The sequence below is a fragment of the Spermophilus citellus genome (assembly GCF_964194105.1).
Source record: "Spermophilus citellus genome assembly, chromosome: 6".
Taxonomy (NCBI): Eukaryota; Metazoa; Chordata; class Mammalia; order Rodentia; family Sciuridae; genus Spermophilus; species Spermophilus citellus.
Genome location: NC_138187.1, coordinates 22,418,684 through 22,439,218, shown reverse-complemented (window position 1 = coordinate 22,439,218; position 20,535 = coordinate 22,418,684). Strand labels below are relative to the sequence as shown.

The 20,535-nt window shown below is 40.7% G+C and overlaps 1 protein-coding gene across 7 annotated transcripts in view; it reads right to left on the bottom strand.

Annotated features, from left to right (window-relative positions):
• Positions 1-3,127: 3,127 nt before the first annotated feature.
• ITGAM (integrin subunit alpha M) overlaps positions 3,128-20,535 on the bottom strand; it is a 68,565-nt gene continuing 51,157 nt past the window's right edge. For all 7 annotated transcript variants that reach the window (XM_081299540.1, XM_081299534.1, XM_081299535.1 and 4 more), the window contains 16 exons: positions 12,099-12,229; positions 11,854-12,017; positions 10,087-10,241; positions 9,863-9,994; positions 9,459-9,532; positions 9,069-9,210; positions 8,849-8,971; positions 7,999-8,078; positions 7,084-7,167; positions 6,701-6,776; positions 5,865-5,972; positions 5,610-5,693; positions 5,350-5,463; positions 5,163-5,264; positions 4,805-4,915; positions 3,128-4,364 (listed from right to left, as the gene is read on the bottom strand). In XM_081299540.1, coding sequence (XP_081155666.1) covers positions 4,293-4,364; positions 4,805-4,915; positions 5,163-5,264; positions 5,350-5,463; positions 5,610-5,693; positions 5,865-5,972; positions 6,701-6,776; positions 7,084-7,167; positions 7,999-8,078; positions 8,849-8,971; positions 9,069-9,210; positions 9,459-9,532; positions 9,863-9,994; positions 10,087-10,241; positions 11,854-12,017; positions 12,099-12,229 — 1,752 coding nt within the window. In that variant the 3' untranslated portion in view covers positions 3,128-4,292. The remainder of the gene's footprint in view (positions 4,365-4,804; positions 4,916-5,162; positions 5,265-5,349; positions 5,464-5,609; positions 5,694-5,864; positions 5,973-6,700; positions 6,777-7,083; positions 7,168-7,998; positions 8,079-8,848; positions 8,972-9,068; positions 9,211-9,458; positions 9,533-9,862; positions 9,995-10,086; positions 10,242-11,853; positions 12,018-12,098; positions 12,230-20,535) is intronic.

Below are 20,535 nucleotides of genomic sequence, written 5' to 3'. Positions count from 1 at the left end.
TATATGTGGTGCTGGGAATCAAACCCAGTGCCTCACAAATGTGAGGCAAGCACTGTACCACTGAGCCACAACCCCAGCCCTATGGAAATTGCTTTACTCATTTATTTTTCACAGTTGTTGGACCAAAGGACTGTGCAAACAAAGACCAACCAAATGAGAACAGGCAAAGGCAATTCTGACACCATCACTTCCTTCTTAAAAAGAAGGAAGAGGAGTAGGAAAGATTAATAGTAGGAAAAAAAGAAAGGTTTATATGTGCTCTGATCAGAAGCTGTAAGCAGGCAGCTAAAAGCAGACATCCTATGAGATTAGATAAGTGTACATATTTGATTTTCTCTGATTGGTCATGAATTGGAAGCAAGGACAAAAATTAAGTAAGTTTTCAATTATTAATCAAGACTTGGACATGAGGCCAATTGTTAAAACCATTAGATTTCATGGTCTGGTAGTTAGAGATAGTGATCGGACTTCCTGTGAGGCTGACTTCCTGGGCTGGTTTTTGTAGCTAATGTGTTGATTGCTGCAGATGGGGGTCAGAGGCCTAATTTTACATATAGTCTGGCCATTCATTTTCCTTAGTATATTCAGTCTCTTAGGATATAGAGAACATGAAGCAGCTCAGTTGGATACTATATCATTGTGAAGAAATTTGTTGGGATGAGGGAAATAGATTTTTGAGAGCATTTTCTGTTAGTAGAAAGCACAAAAGAACAGGGATCTGGGGAAACACAAGTCTTTTCATTCACAGATTCATTTACTCAACACATATACTCAGCAATTATTTATTACATGTTCCAGATATTGTTCTAGAGTCTGGGGATGCAATAGGGGTCCTGTCCTTGAGGAATGTATACTTTTCAGAGGAATAAACTCAGGTTATTATGGCAGCATGTGAGAAGTAGGGCTTCTCTCAACTAGAAAGTCAAGAGGATCTGGAGGAAGTAACATTTAAACTAAGACAAGTGTCAGGTGATAGAGAAAGGAACTGAGTTCTGGGAAAAAAAAAAAAAAAGTAGAACATAGGCAATAGTTGAAAAGGGGTATGGGTAGGGGAACAAAACACATTCTGATCTGTCCCAGACAGGCCTAGCATCTGAGTGCAATGACTAATCACAGTACCTTTCACTTTCAGAAGGATTCTGGATGGTCACCCAAGTATGGTAAATTTGAGAACTGGGAGCTTGAGAGGGAGGAGCAGGATCAGAAGGGGACTGCAGAGGTACTCAGGGCCTCAAATAACTGATCCTGGCCTCAGAGACCAGAGTGCGATGCAGAGAGGGAGGACTGGATATCCACACCACGACTAACATCACATTTCTAGTACCTTCTCCCACTTCTACAGTGCACACAAGTCAGTTAATTTCTCTATCAGGTCATTCTGTCACCAGGTAGGAAAGGATAAAGGGGTAGGACCTTTCCCATGGTGCTCTCAGAGATTGAGGATAAACCTTTGGAGTCAAAACCAAGAAGTCCTACCCAGCAGGGCATGGTGGGAGGCTAAGGCAGGAGAATCACAAGTTCAAAGCCAGTACCAGCAACTTAGTAAGCCCTAAACAACTTAGCAAAACCCTGTCTCTAAATATTTTTTAAAAGTCTGGGGACATGGCTTAGTGGTTAAGCACTCCTGGGTTCAATCCCCAGTACAAAAAAAATTCTACCCAAGAAGAAAATGAGACTATAGCCCATGACCATCCCAGAATGGACATGGGTATTGTCCATATCATGATAAGTGATAGAGGAAGGGGACTGAAATGCTAGGAGATAGGGCATCAGTAAAGAGCCTTCAAATTTTGTCACAAGTTCAGTTTCTTGGAACAAAGAGGAAAATGATCTTTGGGAAAGTAGTGATATTAGTTACCATAAAGGAGCAGCTGCAATATCAGAGGCTCAAAATAACAATGTCTTCAAAAGACAAATTAAAACAAATTTAAATATCTTAACTGGTTTTCATTTACAATTTTAGAACCAGGCAACCCTCAGAACCAGAACTGTTTCAAGAATTCTGGCCTGCAACATGGCCAGGCAATGTGCATGGATAGCAAACTGAAGTGCGCTTAAGTAGCCTTGAAGAAATCATCTGGATGCCTGTCATTGACTGCAGCTCAGCCTGTATTCAGCCAGATTCAGCTGTGTGTTACAAAAGTGGACTCCTGAGTTAGACTTTTCATTCAGTCATGTACTAAGTCAGGCTACGATTCATTATATAATGAGTCAAATGTGGAAACATCTTCAGACCAAATTTGGTGTGTCTACCTTCAACAGTGTCAATGTTCCTTCTCTCTTATATATATCAGTATAAAAATATGGAGTACAAGGCTAACATGGTAGTTCTTCAGAGTCAATATTCAGGTTCCTTCTGTCTCTGGCATTCTCTGGTGTTGCCCTCATCTGCAAGGTCCAAAAGTGGCACACCATGATGTTTACTCTTCATCCCTTGGAAAGATGGTAATGCCACAGAGAGCTGGGATTAAATGCCAGCTTCATTCCATTCTTATCAGTGTGACCTCAGGCCATTGGTATGCTCTAAGCCAGGGGAATGGTTACTGCAGTCACAGAAGTGTAGGAGATGGCAGGTGGGCTTCTGACAGAGAAGGGAGGCCCCCTGAAAATAGCTATCAAAACTTTACCTGCACTTGATAGCCAGTGCTGCTGGTACCCCCACTCATATCCCCATGGGATTGCAAGGAGATGTATTCTTCTCTCAGATTCAACTGGCAGCACTTACATCTCTTTCTCTGGCCATCAGAGTCTACTCTTCCCACATTCAGGGCAAACCAGAAGTGCTACAGGATTGACACCCTGTCCCCACCAAGAGTGACCCTCAGCCAATAACTATTGGTGTTCTCTACCCACTGCTCCCCTTGGCTGGGATAATACTAATGCACAAGTTCTTCATTGTCTCACAGTGGAATTGTCTTTCCAGTGGAATTAAGCTCCAGGGGTTCATATCTTTGTTGGCAATAACACCAGCTAATGCCTTCCCTTTCCCAGCTTACTTCCCCACCGAAGGCTATTTCATGGAAACACTTCTTAAATAAACTCTGTCACTCAAATTTTTGTCTTGGATTTGTTTGGGGGGAACTCAAACTTCTAGGAATATATTCTATAAATTATCCTTACACATATGTGAAAATGGCACATCCAATTTATTAATTCAGCATTGCTTATAATAGTGAGAAGTTAGAAATAAAATATCCAAAGGAGACTGGTTCACTACATTATTACACAATCACACAATAGAATACTCTGCAGCTGTATAAAAGAATGAAAAAGTAATTTATCTTGGCATGAAACAATCTGAGCTATTAATGGAAAAGTAAGATACAGAACAGTACAAAGTATGCTACCATTTGTGTAAAAGAAAAAAAAGGCTTGTATGTATGTGTATTTGTGTGTGCGTTTGCACATGCCTAGAATTTTGAAGATATATAACCCTGACTGCCCCCCAAGGAGGGAAGAGAGACTTTTCACCATTCACTCTTGAATGTCTTTCAATTTTTGTATGATGGACAGGCTTATCAATTCAAAAAGAAAAGTAACTTTGAAATAATAAACGAATAAATAAAGGGAGGGTTATCATTCCTCGTTGAACATCTTTATTGGGCCCACTGACTCTAGTATGAAATGGATTTGGACAGAATCCTGCCAGCTCACAAGCTCCTGGTTCCTTCCACGGCTTCTCTGTGTACTTTAAGTTCTGGCTTCACAGGCTCCAGGGGTCTGCTCATTTGCCCACGCAGGAAAGTCTCACTTCCTTTGTCAAAGAGTGGAGCTCCTGCTTCATTTCCCTTTATTTTCGCCCACAAGGGCTGCTGCCATCACCTTTCTCAGAAGAAGGCGCAACAGCTTCTTTACCCACACACAAGGAAGCCCAGCCAATTACATTATTATTTTATTATTATTATTATTAAATAATAATAATAATAAGGATATTGTCTGGGCTTATAAATATTATTTAGTTGTAGTTGGACACATACCTTTATTTCATTTATTTTTACGTGGTGCTGAGGATTGAATCCAGGGCCTCACATGTGCTAGGAAAGTGTTCTACCATTGAGCCATAACCCCAGGTCCCCCGGCCAATTACCTTCTGACCAAGAGGTGCTGAAAACACCTGAATCATATACACAATTTATGCATACACACAAATGGAAGCCCAAGCAAGTCTTCATGAGACATAAATATACCAGTTTCCTAAAGGTCATGTCTGTCCAGCACCCTAGGGACTTGCATGTTAGTCTGACTCAAGTCCTGCTTGCTGTCAAAGAGGCCATGCATTGGAGAAGGAGCTGTTATTGGGGTGGTGCCTCTTGGGGACCAGTTTCATTCATCATGTCCTTGTACTGTCGCTTGAAGAAGCCAAGCTGTTGGGGCAGAGACAGAGGAGTAAGGACCACAGAAGCCAGTGGGAAGGCAAGGGTCATGCAAAACAAGAGTGGGTACAAAAGAATAAAGAGCAGTACAAAATAATGGGGCAGAGAGTAGAAGGGAACTGGGGAAAATGAGGCAGGAAAGGAAATCCCATCAATGTTGGAACCAGGAAAGAAATATAAAATAAAACAAGGAGAATTACTCCCTCTATGACAGTCCTTCAGTACCAGGGGTCATTCTAGTTGCTCTACATATATTAACCCAATTTCCTTCACAAAAAGGGTATTGATAACTGTTTTACAGCTGAAGAAACTGAGGCACAGAGAGGCCCTAATCTGCCCAAGATCGCCCAGCTAGCAGCAATGCTAGGAGTCAAACCTCTGCACACAAAGGGATGGGAGGAGGGTTAGGAAGAGGGCCAACCAGGGGATACCTTGTACAGTCCAGCAGTGATGAGGGCCAGGAGCACCAGGCCCCCAATGGAGCTACCCACAATGAGTGGCACAGGGTTGTGAATTTCATATGGTTCCACTTTGGTCTCTGTCTGGGGAAGGAAGAGGAGAAAAGAGGTGCATCAGAGTAGACAGATGCCAAATTTCTGGAGGTTTCCCCAATCAGGCCTGTACTCCCCCTAAACCCAATGGCTGTTCCCTTCCCATCTCTCCCAGTATCCCAGCCCTCACTCTTGAGTCCCCACCTGTTTCTTTTTCTCCCTCCCTGACCAGAAATGATCTTGATAAACCCGGTTTCCCCTCCTCCCTCCAACAGTCCTCTGTGTCTGAGCCAGTTACCTGGGACCTCACAAACATCCCCTGTCCAGGGAGTAGAGCAAACATGGCATCGTTAAACAATATCTCTGCTGTGCTCACAAGCAGGAGGTGGTTATGTGAAGTCTGTGGAAAACAGCAGAGCAATAGCCAGGTCTGGGGTCCTGAAGTATCACATTTGTGCCCCACAAAGTCTCAGGATCCCACATACCTTGATATACCAGTCAAATGAGAGGTTGCCTTTGAGGACAACATTGAAGTCTTCCTGGATGCCAAAGAATGGAATTTCACACTGGATTATCTGACAGACAGCAATGGAGCAGTTCTAGGGGGGGAAAGGAGAAGAGAGAAATGGATAAGGATGCTGATGCAGGATCATCACTTGGTGCTCAGCCCTCTCAGTCAAGAGACCATATTGAGCTCCAATGAGGGGACCACCAAGGGTCTACATGTATTCCTGAGGCTACTCACCACCACTGGGGTCTTCTTAAGTACAGCCTGGAAGTCAGAGTGGGTAGGGAGTCTCTTATCAGTATGGCAAGCACTTGAGACATTCTAAGGAAAGAAAGACACCATGAGAAGAGAAAGGAATGGGAGGATGAGACAGCCTGGATCCAGGAGAGGGTCAGAAAGCCTCCAAAGTCCAGTGCAGGAAACAAATTTTAGGAAAGATCAAGACTATGGAGAGAGGAACCAGACCCACTTCTCAGGCCCAGCCAGACTCACCTGGGAGAAGATGACCTCAAGGTGGTCCCAGACTGTCACATGGTTCAGCTGGACAGGGACCCAGAAGGTCACATTGATGGGGAGGCTCCTCTGGCCCAGATTGTTGAACTACACCAGGGGAAGAATGAGAGATCAGGCATCTGGACTTGTACTCCACCAACTCTTGGACTCAGCCTCCCTGTTTCCTAGAGCCCAGTACACCTAAATAAGGCCCAAGTGTCCTTTCCCTTTCTGGGAGGGAGAGAGTAGCCATTAAACATACACTTGAGAGCCAGACAGGCATGTCCTAAATCCTGGCTAGTCTACTTATTAGTTGAGAGGCATTGGACAGGGTTTTTTTGTTATTGTTGTTTTGTATTGTTATTTTGGTATCAGGGATTGAACTCAGGGGCACTCAATCACTGAGCCACATCCCTAGCCCTATTTTGTATTTTTCATTTAGAGACAGGGTCTCACTAAGATGCTTAATGCCTTGCTTTTGCTGAGGCTGGCTTTGAACTCATGATCCTCCTGCCTCAGCCTCCTGAGCCACTGGGATTATAGACATGTACCACTGTGCCTGGCACTTGGACAGGTTTTGTTAACCTCTCTGAGCCCCAGTTTCTTCATCTGTAAACTGAGGGTAGCAATAGTGCCTCAGAGAGTCTTTATGAAGACAAAATGAGTTCATCATGTAGGTATGTGTGCACATACCGATATGCATGCTTGTGTGTGTGTGCAGAGTGAGATCTTCCTTGGACCTGTGTCTGGCACACACATTTCCCATCTCCATCATTGTTTATATATTTTCTTCACATAAATTTCCCTCTTAGGACCCAGACATTCCCTGTGCTCACCTGATATTGATGCTGTATAACATGACTAGTCTTCTCTGAGGCCGTGAAGTTGAGATATTTGGTAGAAACCTCAGTACTAAAGGAAGAAAGAAAGAATAGGAAGTGACAGAAATGAGGGGTGCCCTTGAAGGGACTCACAGGCTAAGTGTGTAAGGAGTAAGCAGGCACATAGATAATGCAGCCCTGAGAAGGCAAGAGCAGGGCGATGCATGTCAGAGACACAGTGGGTGCCAGTTAGGCCACTCACACAGAAGCAACACGTGCACACATACACACCATACATGCACACACACACACACACACACACAAGCACAGATTCATGAACACAACTGACTGTGTCCAGCCAATGGAGAAGGCTCAGCTAGGTCGCTGGGGGCCTGCACCTGGTGACTACCGTGATGACAGCATATTTCACAGGCAGCTGCAGTTGGAACTCAGTTTTGTTGGTCCTGGGCATATTGTTCTCACTGAAGGGAAAGAGAGAGCTTAGTCAGCACTTAAGAACTGAGAATCAGCCTTTTCTTCTCCTTCTCCTTCATCTCCTAACTCCAGTCAGTCACCAAGTCCTATTATCTCTGCATCCTAAAACTGACTATTTTCTAACTCCCTTCTGCCCCTACATAGCCCAGGCCCGTGGCTAAAACAGACTTCTAACTAGACCTCTGAATTTAAAACTGTTTCCAATCCAATTCCCAGCCCTGTTGAAAAGTGACCTTTCTAACATGCAAATATAATCATGTCACTCTGATAAGTTAAACTGCAAATTCCCTTAAACCACTTATGGAACATTTTGTGACATGGCCATAACCAGTGCCTTAAGTCCTATATCATGTGCTCATGCCATTCTTAAACACATCTTGATCTTTCCAGGCTTTAGGCTTTGCCTGGTAGGTGCTTCTTTCTGTCTGTCTTTCTGCCCACCTTCAGTTCCTGCCTTTAAGTGATTGACTCACAGACTAAATATATTTTCTTCAGGAATCTTCTCTGAACACCAAGCTCCCAAGAACACTGGACATCCCCCATCTAGTCATTCATTTCATACTGTATTATGACTGCCAGTTTTCTTGTCTATCTGTGCCACATAACCTCTGTGTCATAACCTCTGTGAGGATAGGAACCACAGTTGTCCTATCTGCCACTGTCCCACAAGCCTTCAACACAACTGTGAGTGCTCAGTAAGTATTTGTTGAATGAACAAATGATCTGAATGGAGAATCAGGAAAGGGGAAAGGTTCACTATGGACAAGGGACTGGGGCCTCAAAGGAGAGGGTGCGTAGGAGAGGCAGGGACAGTGCACCTGGTCACATTAGCCTTGAGGAGTAGCTGGTTTCCAAGGAAAGCATCAGGCTCCACATTAAATGTGACATTAAAGGTGACCTGGAAGTAGAGAAAGGAGACACAGTGATAAGAATGGGAGAGAAGAAACAACACAAATGTCTATCAACTGTTGAATGAATAAATAAAATGTGATCCACCCATACAATGGAAATACTATTCAGCAATAAAAGGAAATGAAGTACTGATAGGTGAATGATTCTTGAACATACAATGTTAATTCAAATAAATTGATTCCAAAGAACCACATGCTGTATGTTTCCATTTCGATGAAATATCCAGGATAAGCAAATCTACAGAGATAAGTAAATCAGTGGTTATCAGTGGCTGGGAGAGGTGGAAAGCTGATAACAAGGTCTCTAAATCTGATCATGACAATGGATGCACAACTCTGAGTATACTGAAAGCCACTGAACTTTCTACTTTAAATGGATGAGTTTATAGTATGTGAATTATATCTCAGCAAAGCCGTATGATGCCAGGCGCAATGGCACATGCCTGCAATTCCAAGCAGTTCAGGAGGATGAGGTAGGGGGATGGCGAGTTCAAAGCCAGCCTCAGCAACAGCACGGCACTAAGCAATTCAGTGAGACCCTGTCTTTAAATAAAATTCCAAAAAAGGGCTGGGGATGTGGCTCAGTCATTGAGTGCCCCTGAGTTCAATCACCAATAGCAAAACAATTTTTAAGATGAGAAGGAGGAGGAGGAAAAAGGAGAGGGGATAAGGAAGAGAAGGAGGAAGAAGAGGAGGAGGAGGAGAATTCCAGATGAAGACAATGGATAAAAGGAGAGGAAGAGCTGGTAGCTCAGACCTCTGAGTTGCCTGGGAAAATGGGGTGGTTTATGATGCAGCTGGTGCTCTTCAAAGCCACAGGCCCCTCAGTGGAAGAACCAGAGTCACAGGACAGACGCCAGTATCGCTGTGAGCGCTGGTTCTGGAAGGCAAAGGAGGCAGAAAGGGGTATTAATAACCAGCAGCCATGAAGATGGGGAAAGCAAAGGTCAGATTGGGCCCAAGAAGGACCTGGCTACCTGGGCCGCTGACACCTTCCGAAAGAACAAGCCAGATGGGTGGTAGAAGGTAACCTGAGTCCCATAGGAATCCTCACCCTCATTTCTCACAGTCAAAGTCACAATGAAGTCCTGGGGATCACCCACCACCAAGGTGTCCAGGCTGTAGGGACAACAAAACATGCCAGGAGGTTCTTGAGGGCTTCCCTGTGGGAAGGCTGTTTGAGTGGAAAGGGAGTGAGTGCAGCACTTAGAGACGTTTCAGACAGAGTAGCCACTAGGGACCTTGCAGCACACAGACACCTCCAATAGAGCTATCTGTTCTCCGAAGGCTCCCTTAGGAGCCAGGAGAAGAAAAGGGTTCTACATCATGCACAGGTTCAAAGGAGGCAATGAGGAAAAGAAACTCACTTCATGAAATTGAATGTGAGGCTTAGGTCATCCTGGCAAATGTTGTCATCACCACAATTCTTCTCAAAGGGAAACTGTAAAAAAAAAAAAAATAGAATAGAATAAAACGAAAGGAAAGAAAATAATGAAGTGAAACAATTAAACAAAATATTGAAATAAAATTATGTAAAATAAGTTTCAACATAAGACCCCATAATAAATGTGACATTAAAGGTGACCTGGAGGTAGAAGAAGGAGACACAGTGATAAGAATAGGAGAGAAGAAACATCACCAAGTCCATCAAGTGATGAATGAATAAATAAAATGTGATCCACCCATATAACAGAAATATTAGTCAGAAATAAAATGAAATGAAATACTGATGTTTTCCATGACCCTGTAGAGCCCCAACTTAATGACTCACCAAGGCTGTGAACAGTCTCTGAGCATCCACAGCCAGAACTGGCCGAAGGTTTCCAAAAGAGGATGAGGGCATCCCCACCAGAGTGTAGTTGAGGCGCAGGGCAATGGGGCTCACTGAGTCCTCCACACAAACCTGAGAGATAGTGGGAATTTGGGAATCTGTCCTCCTCAGCTTCCCAAGACCACCCATTCTCAGCCCAGGGATCTGGCCACTCTCCTGCTCACCGGTAATGATAGCTTCAGGGTCTCACATTTCTGCCTCAGGCCAAAGGTCTGAGTCTGTCTGCGTGTGCTGTTCTTTGTCTCAACAAAAATGGCACGGGAGCGTGGGCGGCCAGGGTCCAGAGCCAGGTCATAAGTTATAGTGCTCTGGATTTCTCCTGAAGGAACAGGACAGCATCGTGGTGAGGAGCCTGGGCTGTAGATCAGGCAGAGAGGAGTCTGAGGCCCAGCTCCTCTGCTCCCCAGCTGTGTGACTTGGGCCATGTTATCTGACCTCTTTTGAGTCTCAGATCTTTATTTTCAAAATCAGGATAATAATCATACCTTTCCAATGGTAAAAAATGAAATAAAATTGTGACCATAAAGTAATTGCTCAAAAAAAGTAGCTATTCTATTATATATTAGAAAATTGATTGTATTTTTCTGGCTTCATTCAAGATTTTTTGTTCTCTTTGTCTTTTGTAATCAGCAATATGACTATAATGTACTTTGGTATGGCTTCCTTTATATTTATCCTGCTTTGGTTTTTTTTTAAATAATCTTGATCTTTCAAGATTCTTAACACTGTTTATTGCTTCTTCTGATTATCCCCCATACTCTTTTTCTCTCTCTATCTCCATTCCTTCCTCCCTCCCTCTCTCCTTCCCTCTGTCTCTAATTACATTGTTAGATTTTTCACCATATCCTATATGTCTCTTACAATTTTGTCTGTATTTATCATCCTTTTCTCTTTGTGTGTTAATCTGAATACTTTGAATTAACTTATCTCTAGTTCAATAATTCTGTGTTCTGCTTCTAAGCTGCTATTAAATCTTTTGAATTCTTAATTTCAGTCATTGAATAATTCGGTGTCAAAATTTCAATTTGACTCTATCTTATGAATTCCAGGTCTTCCCTGAAGTTTCCCATCCTTTCCTTTTTTTCTTGAATATATTACTTGTAGGGGGATTTTATTTTTTGTTTCTGTCTGATCACTCTGATTTCTAAATCACCCATGGGTCTATTTCTATTACCTATTATTTCCCTTGGTTACTGTTCATTGTCTTAATGGAAAGACCAAGGCATTTACCAAGGCCCCTCTTAAATCTGACTCCTCAGCACTGGGAAGGTGTTTAATTCTCTGCTCAGCTCTTTAGGTTTTCAGCTGCTATTTTCTACTAGATTGCCTGGAGTATTGACCTGGGCATTTGTGGCTTATGAGTCAGCCAATGACTTAAGAGAAATTTCTATGTAGATTTTGGGGTGCCTTTTACATAACTCCTTACTCTCCAAAACTTTTCTTTCAATTTCAATCCATGTTGGCTGCCCCAATCTCTGTTTATTATCTCCTCAAGCCAGTAAGACTGCTGCTAGAAGGATGATTTTTTTTTCTCCTCCTCTCACTTCTTTCAAGTACTGTCATTACTCTTCCCCAACCAGAGGCACAATTCTATTCTTTCAGAATAGGGACAAGGGGAGATTTCAGGTTGCTAATGAGTTGCTACATCAATTCTACCTCACCAAATGAGTTCTCTCACAATTTAAGAAAAATGAACCTAATCTGTTCACAGGAATGGGGCCCTTAGTTCTCTGGAGAATGAAGAGTGTAAGGGGGTGATACATGTTCGCTTCTCTGGTGAGTTTTGCTGGGCTTCTCACCAGGCTTGGAAAAGTCTATCAGAGCCCATCATAAGTTTTCTCTGGATTACCAGAGGCTGGGCAGACTGAAATGAGCCACCTATCTATGCCCTTAGCCATTTAACCTTTTGAGACCTACCCACCAAGCCTCACCGTCATTTAGCCGATCCCGTGTGCTCTTTCGGACAAGGAGGCAGACTCTGACCTCCCCAGCAGCCTTGCTTGTCACCACCTGTTCATGACACTCAAATACATCCCTTGCCACTTCCTTGGGTGTGAACTCCATGGTCACCACAACTCTTAGCACTGGCTGGGATCTACAGGGACACCAAAGGACCATCAGAAAACCTCATACAGCAAGGAAACTTCTTCAAGGGTAGAGTGCACCAAATTCTCACCTGAGCAGCAGTATATGTCCGTGGGCCCCTACAGCCAGGTCTGCCAATCCATCCATTGTGAGGTCCTGACCGCCACTCAGTGACTGACCAAAATACTGGAGCTGGGGGGAAAGCTGGGAGCCTGTAATCCGCTGCGGGTAAAAAAATAGATGAGAAAGGGAAAAGGAAGGTCCAAGTAGAGATTCTCCAGGCTGTACTCAACTCTCATCCCCCACAAATTTTCAGGGAATTAGGGCAATTCAAACTTTTCAAGGAATTATTTACCTTTAAACCACAACCTCAAGATGATACCCAAAATTCCCATTAATTACTTAGGCTTTCTAGAGAAAACAAGAAGTTTTATAGGAAAGAAGCAAAAGCATATTTTGCGCCCCTTTGAATCTCACTTACATGGGCAGAATAATGCAAACACTGAATATTAATCTAATCAAAATTATCATATAATTGCAAGGAGGGAAGAGGGTAGAGAATGTGTTCAGGAGTGGCAAGAGGGAAACCAAAAGAGAACACAATCTTCACTTTTCATACTAGGAAATCTATGTTAAAACAAAAATCAAGAAATAGGAAACATTTTTGGAGTGGAGGGTATGATAATTGAACTCAGGGACACTCAACCACTGAGCAACATCCATCCCCAGCCCCTATTTTGTATTTTATTCAGAGACAGGGTCTCACTAAGTTGCTTAGCGCCTCACTAAATCACTGAGGCTGGCTTTGAACTTGCAATATTCCTGCCTCAGCCTCCTGAGCTACTGGGATACAGGAGTGTGCCACCACGCCCAGCTAGGAAACTTTTCTTTATGCATTCATGCATAGATGACTCCATATCTTAGCTATTGTAAATAGTATTGCAATTAACGTGAGAATGCAGGTATCTTGTCAATAAAATGATTTCGTTTCCTTTGGATATATATACAGTAGTGAGATCACTGGATTATATGGTAATTCTATGTCTAACTTTTTGAGGAAACTCTATACCATTTTCCAGAGTGAATATACTAATTTACATTCCCATAAACAGTAGATGAGAGTTGCCTTTTATTGACATCCTTACCAGTATTTGTTTTTATTTTTTTATAGTAGCCATTCTAACTGGGGGTGAATGCTATCTCATTATGGTTTTAATTTGCATTTCCCTTATGATTAGTGATATTTAATACTTTTCATATATCAATCATTTGTAGGTCTTCTTTTGAAAAATATCTCTTTAAGCTCATTTGTTCATTTTTAATGTGCAATGGAATATTAGTAATCCATAAAAAGAATGAAATCCTATTGTTTGTGGCAATGTGGATCAAACAAGGAGGATCCTGTGTTAAGTAAAACAATCCAGGCCCAGAAAGACAAATACTTCATGCTCTCATTCATTTGAGGAAGGTAAAAAAAAATGATTGCATAGAAAAGAGTGGAATAGTGGTCACTAGAAACTGAGAAAGAATGGGGAAAGGAGAGGAGAGAAGAGAGGAGAGGAGAGGAGAGGGGAGGGGATGGGAGGGGAGGGGAGGGGAGGGGAGAGGAGAGGAGAGGAGAGGAGAGGTGAGGTAGTGGCTACCAAAATACAGTTACATAGAAGAAATTAGTTTTGGTATTCTATAGCATAGTGGAGTAATTATAGTCTACAATAATTTATGATAAACTTCAAAATAACAAGAAGAGTCTGAAGGTTCCCGACACATAGAATTGATCAAGTTGGAGGAAACAGAAATGCTAATTGCTCTGATTTGATTATTACACATTGTATATAGAAATGCTAATTGCTCGATTTGATTATTACACATTGTATATAGAAATGCTAATTGCTCTGATTTGATTATTACACATTGTATATAGAAATGCTAATTGCTCTGATTTGATTATTACACATTGTATACATGTATCAAATTATTGTACCATACCTCATAAATATGTGCAAATATTTTGAGTCTATTAATTTAAACATGTTTAAAAAGAAGTAGGAAAAATTATGTTATTTAGACATATAGAAAATAATTGGAGGGGCTGGGGATGTGGCTCAAGCGGTAGCGCGCTCGCCTGGCATGCGTGCGGCCCGGGTTCGATCCTCAGCACCACATACCAACAAAGATGTTGTGTCCGCCGAGAACTAAAAAATAAATATTAAAAAAAAAAATTCTCTCTCTCTCTCTCTCTCTCTCTCTCTCTCTCTCTCTCTCTCTCTCTCTCTTTAAAAAAAAAAAAAAGAAAAAAAAAGAAAATAATTGGAAAGGGGCTGGGGTTGTAGCTCAGTGGTAGAGTGCACACCTGGCAAGTGTGAGGCACTGGGTTTGATCCTCAGCACCACATAAAATAAATTAAAGTAAGGGTATTGTGTCCATCTACAACTAAAAAAAAATTTCTTTAAAGAAAATACTTGGAGGAACTGAAATAGGTGTCTTCAGAGGGGAATAAAGCAGAAATCATAGTGTGTATGGAAACTGGTTTTTGTGATAAGCCTATTTTTACTTTTCAATCTGTTTACAAGAATAATATTTTAAAAACTAAATAATAAACTTTTAAAATTTTTTAAATGATTTTATTATGTACTTAATGCCAGTGAACTGTGCACTTAAAATGATTAAGATAATAAATATTATGTCGTATTTTACCACATTTTTAAGTGATTTTTGTCAGGGCTGGGAGTGTATGTAGCTCATTGGTAAAGCATGGGCTTACCAAGTGCAAAGGCCTAGGTTGATTCCCAGCACCACAAAAGAAAAAAACTGATTTTTTTCAGCTGCAAAGAAGGATGAGGAAACATAAGATGCTAGAAATTTTTGACATATTAATCTAGGTGGTGGTTACTTGGGCTTACTAATATACAAAAAGTCATCTTCAAGATTTGTGTGTTTAGTGTATAGTTTATACCTCACATTTGTTTGAGAACTATATATACTATTCTCTTGGGAGGATGCTTTGTTTTGAACTGATGTATAACAAGGCAGTTTGGAGATCCATAGCATGTTTGCTTGTCTGAACACTGACCATTTCCAGTTTCAATCACTAGGGAAAAAGAAGTTAAAAAATTTAAATAGAAAAATAACAAAATAGTATAACTCTTTTTGGTTTTGCTCTTAATCCAAAAGTGTGTATATGTGTGTGTGTGTGTGTGTGTGTGTGTGTGTGTGTGTGTGTATGTGCATGGGGGCGTGCACGCGCACACACGCACAGGCATTTAAAGTACCCTCCTCTCAACAAATGTTTTCTCTGATATAAGGAGGCTGACTCAGTGGGTTAGGGAGGGGGAACTTGGAAGGAATAGATGAATTCTAGATAGGGCAGAGGGGTGGGAGGGAAAGGAAGAGGGCAGGGGATTAGCAAGGATGGTGGAATGTGATAGACATTATCATCCAAAGTACATATAAGAAGACACAAATTGGTGTCAACATACTTTATATACAACCATAGATATGAAAAAATGTGCTGTATACATGTAATAAGAATTGTAATGCATTCCACTGTCATTTTTAAAAATCAATTTAAAAAATAAAGTACCCTCCTCTAAGCCTCATTTTCTTTGGAAGGGTGTTATGGAGAGTACAGTGAGGGAACTAGCACTTTCATTGTTTATTTTAGAATTATATATTTGCATGACAGCATATAAATCTTTTATACTAAAAATTTTTAAAAACCAAAACCTTCAAATCCTATTTATGTAGAGAAACAACAGGCACCAATGAAAAGAAGCATTATTGCCAGATTCAGTGGCACAGACCTGTGATCCCAGCTACCCAGGAAGCTGAGGCAGGAGGATCACAAGTTTGAGGCCACCCTGGGCAACTTAGCAAGACACTGTCTCAAAATAAAATAAAAAAGGGCTGTGTGGGGAGGAAGAGCAGGAAGAAAAGATTAACATTAAACAGAGACATGAGGTGGGAGGGAAAGGGAGAAAAAAAGGGAAATTGCATGGAAATGGAGGGAGACCCTCATTGTTATACAAAATTACATATAAGAGGTTATGAGGGGAATGGGATAACAAACATGGAGGGAAATGAATTACAGTAGATGGGGTAGAGAGAGAATATGGGAGGGGAGGGGAGGGGGGATAGTAGAGGATAGGAAAGGTAGCAGAATACAACAGTCACTAATATGGCAGTATGTAAAAATGTGATGTGTAACCGATGTGATTCTGCAATCTGTATTTGGGGTAAAAATGGGAGTTCATAACCCACTTGATTCTAATGTATGAAATATGATATGTCAAGAGCTTTGTAATGTTGTGAACAACCAATAAAAAAAATAATAATTTTAAAAAAAAGGGCTGTGTGTATAGCTCAGAGACAGAATGTCTGCCTAGCATGTGCAAGGTCCTGGGTTCAATCTCCAGTACTATAACAAAGTAAAAACAAAGAAAGAAGGAAGAAGGAAGGAAAAAAAATGTTTAAATATTGTACAATTGTGGAAAGAGGCTTCTCCATGCAGTGAGAAGTTAGTAAGGCAATGGTTCTCATCCCTGGCTGCACCTAACAAGCTTATAAAATATACTTGGGCCTATGTAGTGTATTATTCCATAGTGTATTAATCCATTCATATGAAGTTATAAAATTGGTAAAACTAATCTATGTTAGAAAATAATCAGAACCTTGGTTGTTCCTGGGAAAAGAGGGGAGGGGTTCTGTTAATAGATGGTAGAAGGGAGGGTGATCATGATCAAAGAAAAATATATGCATGAATGGAAATATCACAATGAAACCCATAAACTTGTACAATTAATATGTGTTAATAATTATAATTTTAAATTTTCCATGAAGAGAGAAAAAGAACTTTTCCATAAACAGAGAAATAGAACTTTCTCTTTTGGGTTAGTAATAATATTTTGTATCATGATAAGAGTTTGTCAAAATTCACTGAATAAAGATTTGTTCATTTCCTGTCTGAAAGTTTCATTTTTAAAATAACTGTGAACAAATATTTAATTTTAATTAATAATATACATGCTGAAGCACTTGGAGTCAAAGTGGACTGAGTTCCAATGCAACAAAAAATAAGGTCAGTGACACCAACAACATGGTGGAATAGGAGTTCTTCAACTTCACTGTTCCCACCACAGAAATCCAATCAGCAACTCTTCGCAGGCAAGAATACTGTCATGAATACTCCAGAACTCAGGAATGAGGCTGAGACACCCCCACTGAACCAGAGAACTCTGTCTGAAAAGTCACAACTGAAAGATAATAGGAATGATTCTCTTTGAACACCCCAAGCCACACAGAGAATTCCCAGAGGCCCAAAGTTTCTACAGTGGTAAAAGTGTTGAAGATAGGTATTCAGATTTCCCACCATTCTGGGACCCTTCTGTAGAAGGCTCATCCTAAGGGAAACAGAAACAAAGAATGTGGGTGGGCTCATAGCAGCCAGTATGCAGATCTCTACTTTCTGGCCAACTGAGAGGCCACACTAGAAAAACTAGCCAGCAGCCTTGTACTGCAAAACACACAGTCCACAGGTCTTCTAGACTTCAACCCCTGGCCAGCTTCCTCACACAGCCTGAGGGCTCTCATCAAGTCTTCCCTAGAAAGTAACTGCAGGTTGGTGATTACCAGCAGAGGGAGCATCTGGCCTTGCCAACCCCAGGCTGGGCAATATTTATTCTACTAAACCTCATTCTCTGCTTTAAGCCTACCCTAGGCCAGGAGGCAAGCCCAAGTCCACATATATCTGTGGAGCAAGACTATGGCTCTGCCCATCTCATACAGATGAACAGCAATTCCAGAGACTTCACCTAATCCTAGAGACATCATGGGGCCCTGCCTGACTACAAATACTTCCATAGTATATCAATCCATTTATATTAATCCAAACAATCCAATTGCCCAGTCTAGGAAGTCAATCTTAACTCTGCCTGATCATAAATTATCACAGAGCACAGGCAGCAACCCCATCTGCTGCAGAGACTAGTCAGTGGTCTCTCCAGATCCCAGAGCATAGACATCTAATCTCAGAGCACAGGAAGTTAACTGAACACAATTAGAGAATCCAAAAAATGACAAAGAACCTAGAAATTAATACACATATTTACAATCAATTGGTTTTGGCAAACAATGCAAAAGAATGAAATTAGAACCTTATCTGACACACATGAAAAAAATCAACTCAATGGATTAAAGATTTAAACATAAGATATGAAACTATAGAACTACTAGAAGAAAACATGGGGGAAAGCACCACATTAGTCTGGGCCATGATTTTTTTAAATATGCTCCCAAAAGCACAGGCAACAAAAGCACTAATAGACAGATGGGATTTTAAACCAAAAGCATTCTGCCTAGCACAGGACACAATCAACAGAGTGAAAAGACAACCTGCAGGATGGGAGAAATTATTTTCAAACCAACGTCTGGTAAGGGGTCAATATCCAAAATATATAAGGAATTCAAACAACTTGATAGCAAGAAAACAAATAACTCAATTTTTTAAATAAAAAAGAAGGTATATGAAAAATGCCTACAGGTATATGGAGGGAACTGCTCAATGTAAATAATCATCAGGGGGAGGAAATTTTAAAAACACAAAGAAATATAATTTCACTCCAGATAGAATGGCTATTATCAAAAAAACAAAAAATAATAATGGTAAGGATGCAAAAAAAGGAAACCCTTACACACTATTAGTGGGAATTTAAATTCATGCAATTATTATGGTAAAATAGAATGAAAGTTCCTTAAAAAAATAAAAATAGAATCACCATATGATCCGGCAACCCCCTGTCTACATATCTAGAGGAAATGAAGTCAGAATGACAAAAAACTATCTATGTTCTCATGTTCTTTGCAACACCATTTAAAAATTGGCAAAAGGACCTTCCTCATCTCTTTTATGTTGCTATAACAAAATACCCAAGGCTGAGAAATTATACAAAAAAATAGGTTTGTTTGGTTTACAGATTTGGAGATTTAAGAGCATGATGCCAGCATCTACCTGGCTCTGGTGAGGGCCTTCTGGCTACATCATAACATGGCAAGTTGGCCTCATGAGAGAAGCCAATGGGAGAGGGAGAGATCGCATGATGAGTCAGGAAGCAAAAGAAAAAGCCAAGGAAACCAATCGCACTTTATAACACTCCATTATTATAAGAACTAATCCACTTCTCCAGACAAGCATTAGTCCTTCCTAAGGATGGGGTGATGCCCCCATGAACTAATTATCTTCCACTAGGCCCCACTTCTTAAAGTTTCTACCACCTCAACAGTGGAGATCAACTTTCCAGCACATAACCCACAGTGGAACACAGTCAGATGGTCTCCAAACCATAGCAGACCTAAATAGACATTCTTCAAAGAAGGTATATGAGGGGCTGGGACTGTAGCTCAGTGACAGAACACTTGCCTAGCATGTATGAGGCACTGGATTCAATTCTCTGCACCACATATAAATAAATAAATAAATAAATATCCATCAACAACTAAAAAAAGAACAATTAGAGGATAGAAAAAAAAATTTTAAACAGGAATATGAAAAAATGCCAACAGGTATATGGGGGAAATGCTCAATGTAAATAATCCTCAGGGGAAAAAATTTTTAAAAAAACACAAAGAAATATCATTTCACTCCTGATAGAATGGCTATTATCAAAAAGACAAAAAATAATAATGGTAAGGATGCAAAAAAAAAAAAGGAAACCCTTACACACTATTAGTGGGAATTTAAATTAATGCAACTATTATGGGAAAATAGTTTGAAAGTTCCTCAGGACACTAAAAATAGAATCACCATATGATCCGGCGACACCATGTACATATCTAGAGGAAATGAAGTCAGTATGACAAAGAACTATCTATGTTCTTGTGTTCTTTGCAACACCATTCACAATATGCAAGATATAGAATCAAGCAACCACGAGTACATCAACTGATGAATGACAAAGAAAATGTGAAGTAATTACACACTATTCCGCTATTAAAAAGAAGAAAATCCTTCATTTGTGACTAAAAAAATTTTAAAACAAAGTGAAAAAACAACCTCTGTACTGAGAGAAAGTATTTGCAAACCATACCTCTAATAAAGTATTAATATCCAAAGCATGAAAGGAAAGCAAACAACTCAATAGCAAGAACACAACCCAATTAAAAATTGAGCAAAGGACTTGAACAGATATTTCCCAAAAGATAACATACAAATGCCCAGAAGTACATGAAAAAAAAATCAATATCATTAATCATCAAGGAAATGAAAATCAAAACACAGATTATTATTACCTCACTTCTGTTGGAATGACTATTATTGAAATGACAGAAAGTAGCAAGCGTTCACAAGGATGTGGAGAAAGTAGAACCCTTGCAGAACTCTTGGTGGCCACATGAATTACTGTAGCCATTATGGAGAACAGTATGAAGTTTCCTCAAAAAATTAAAAATACAACTATTAGATAATCCAGCAATCCCACTTATGGTGTGTATCGAGAGGAAACCAGTCTGGTAAAGAGACATATGTACTCCCTTGGGCA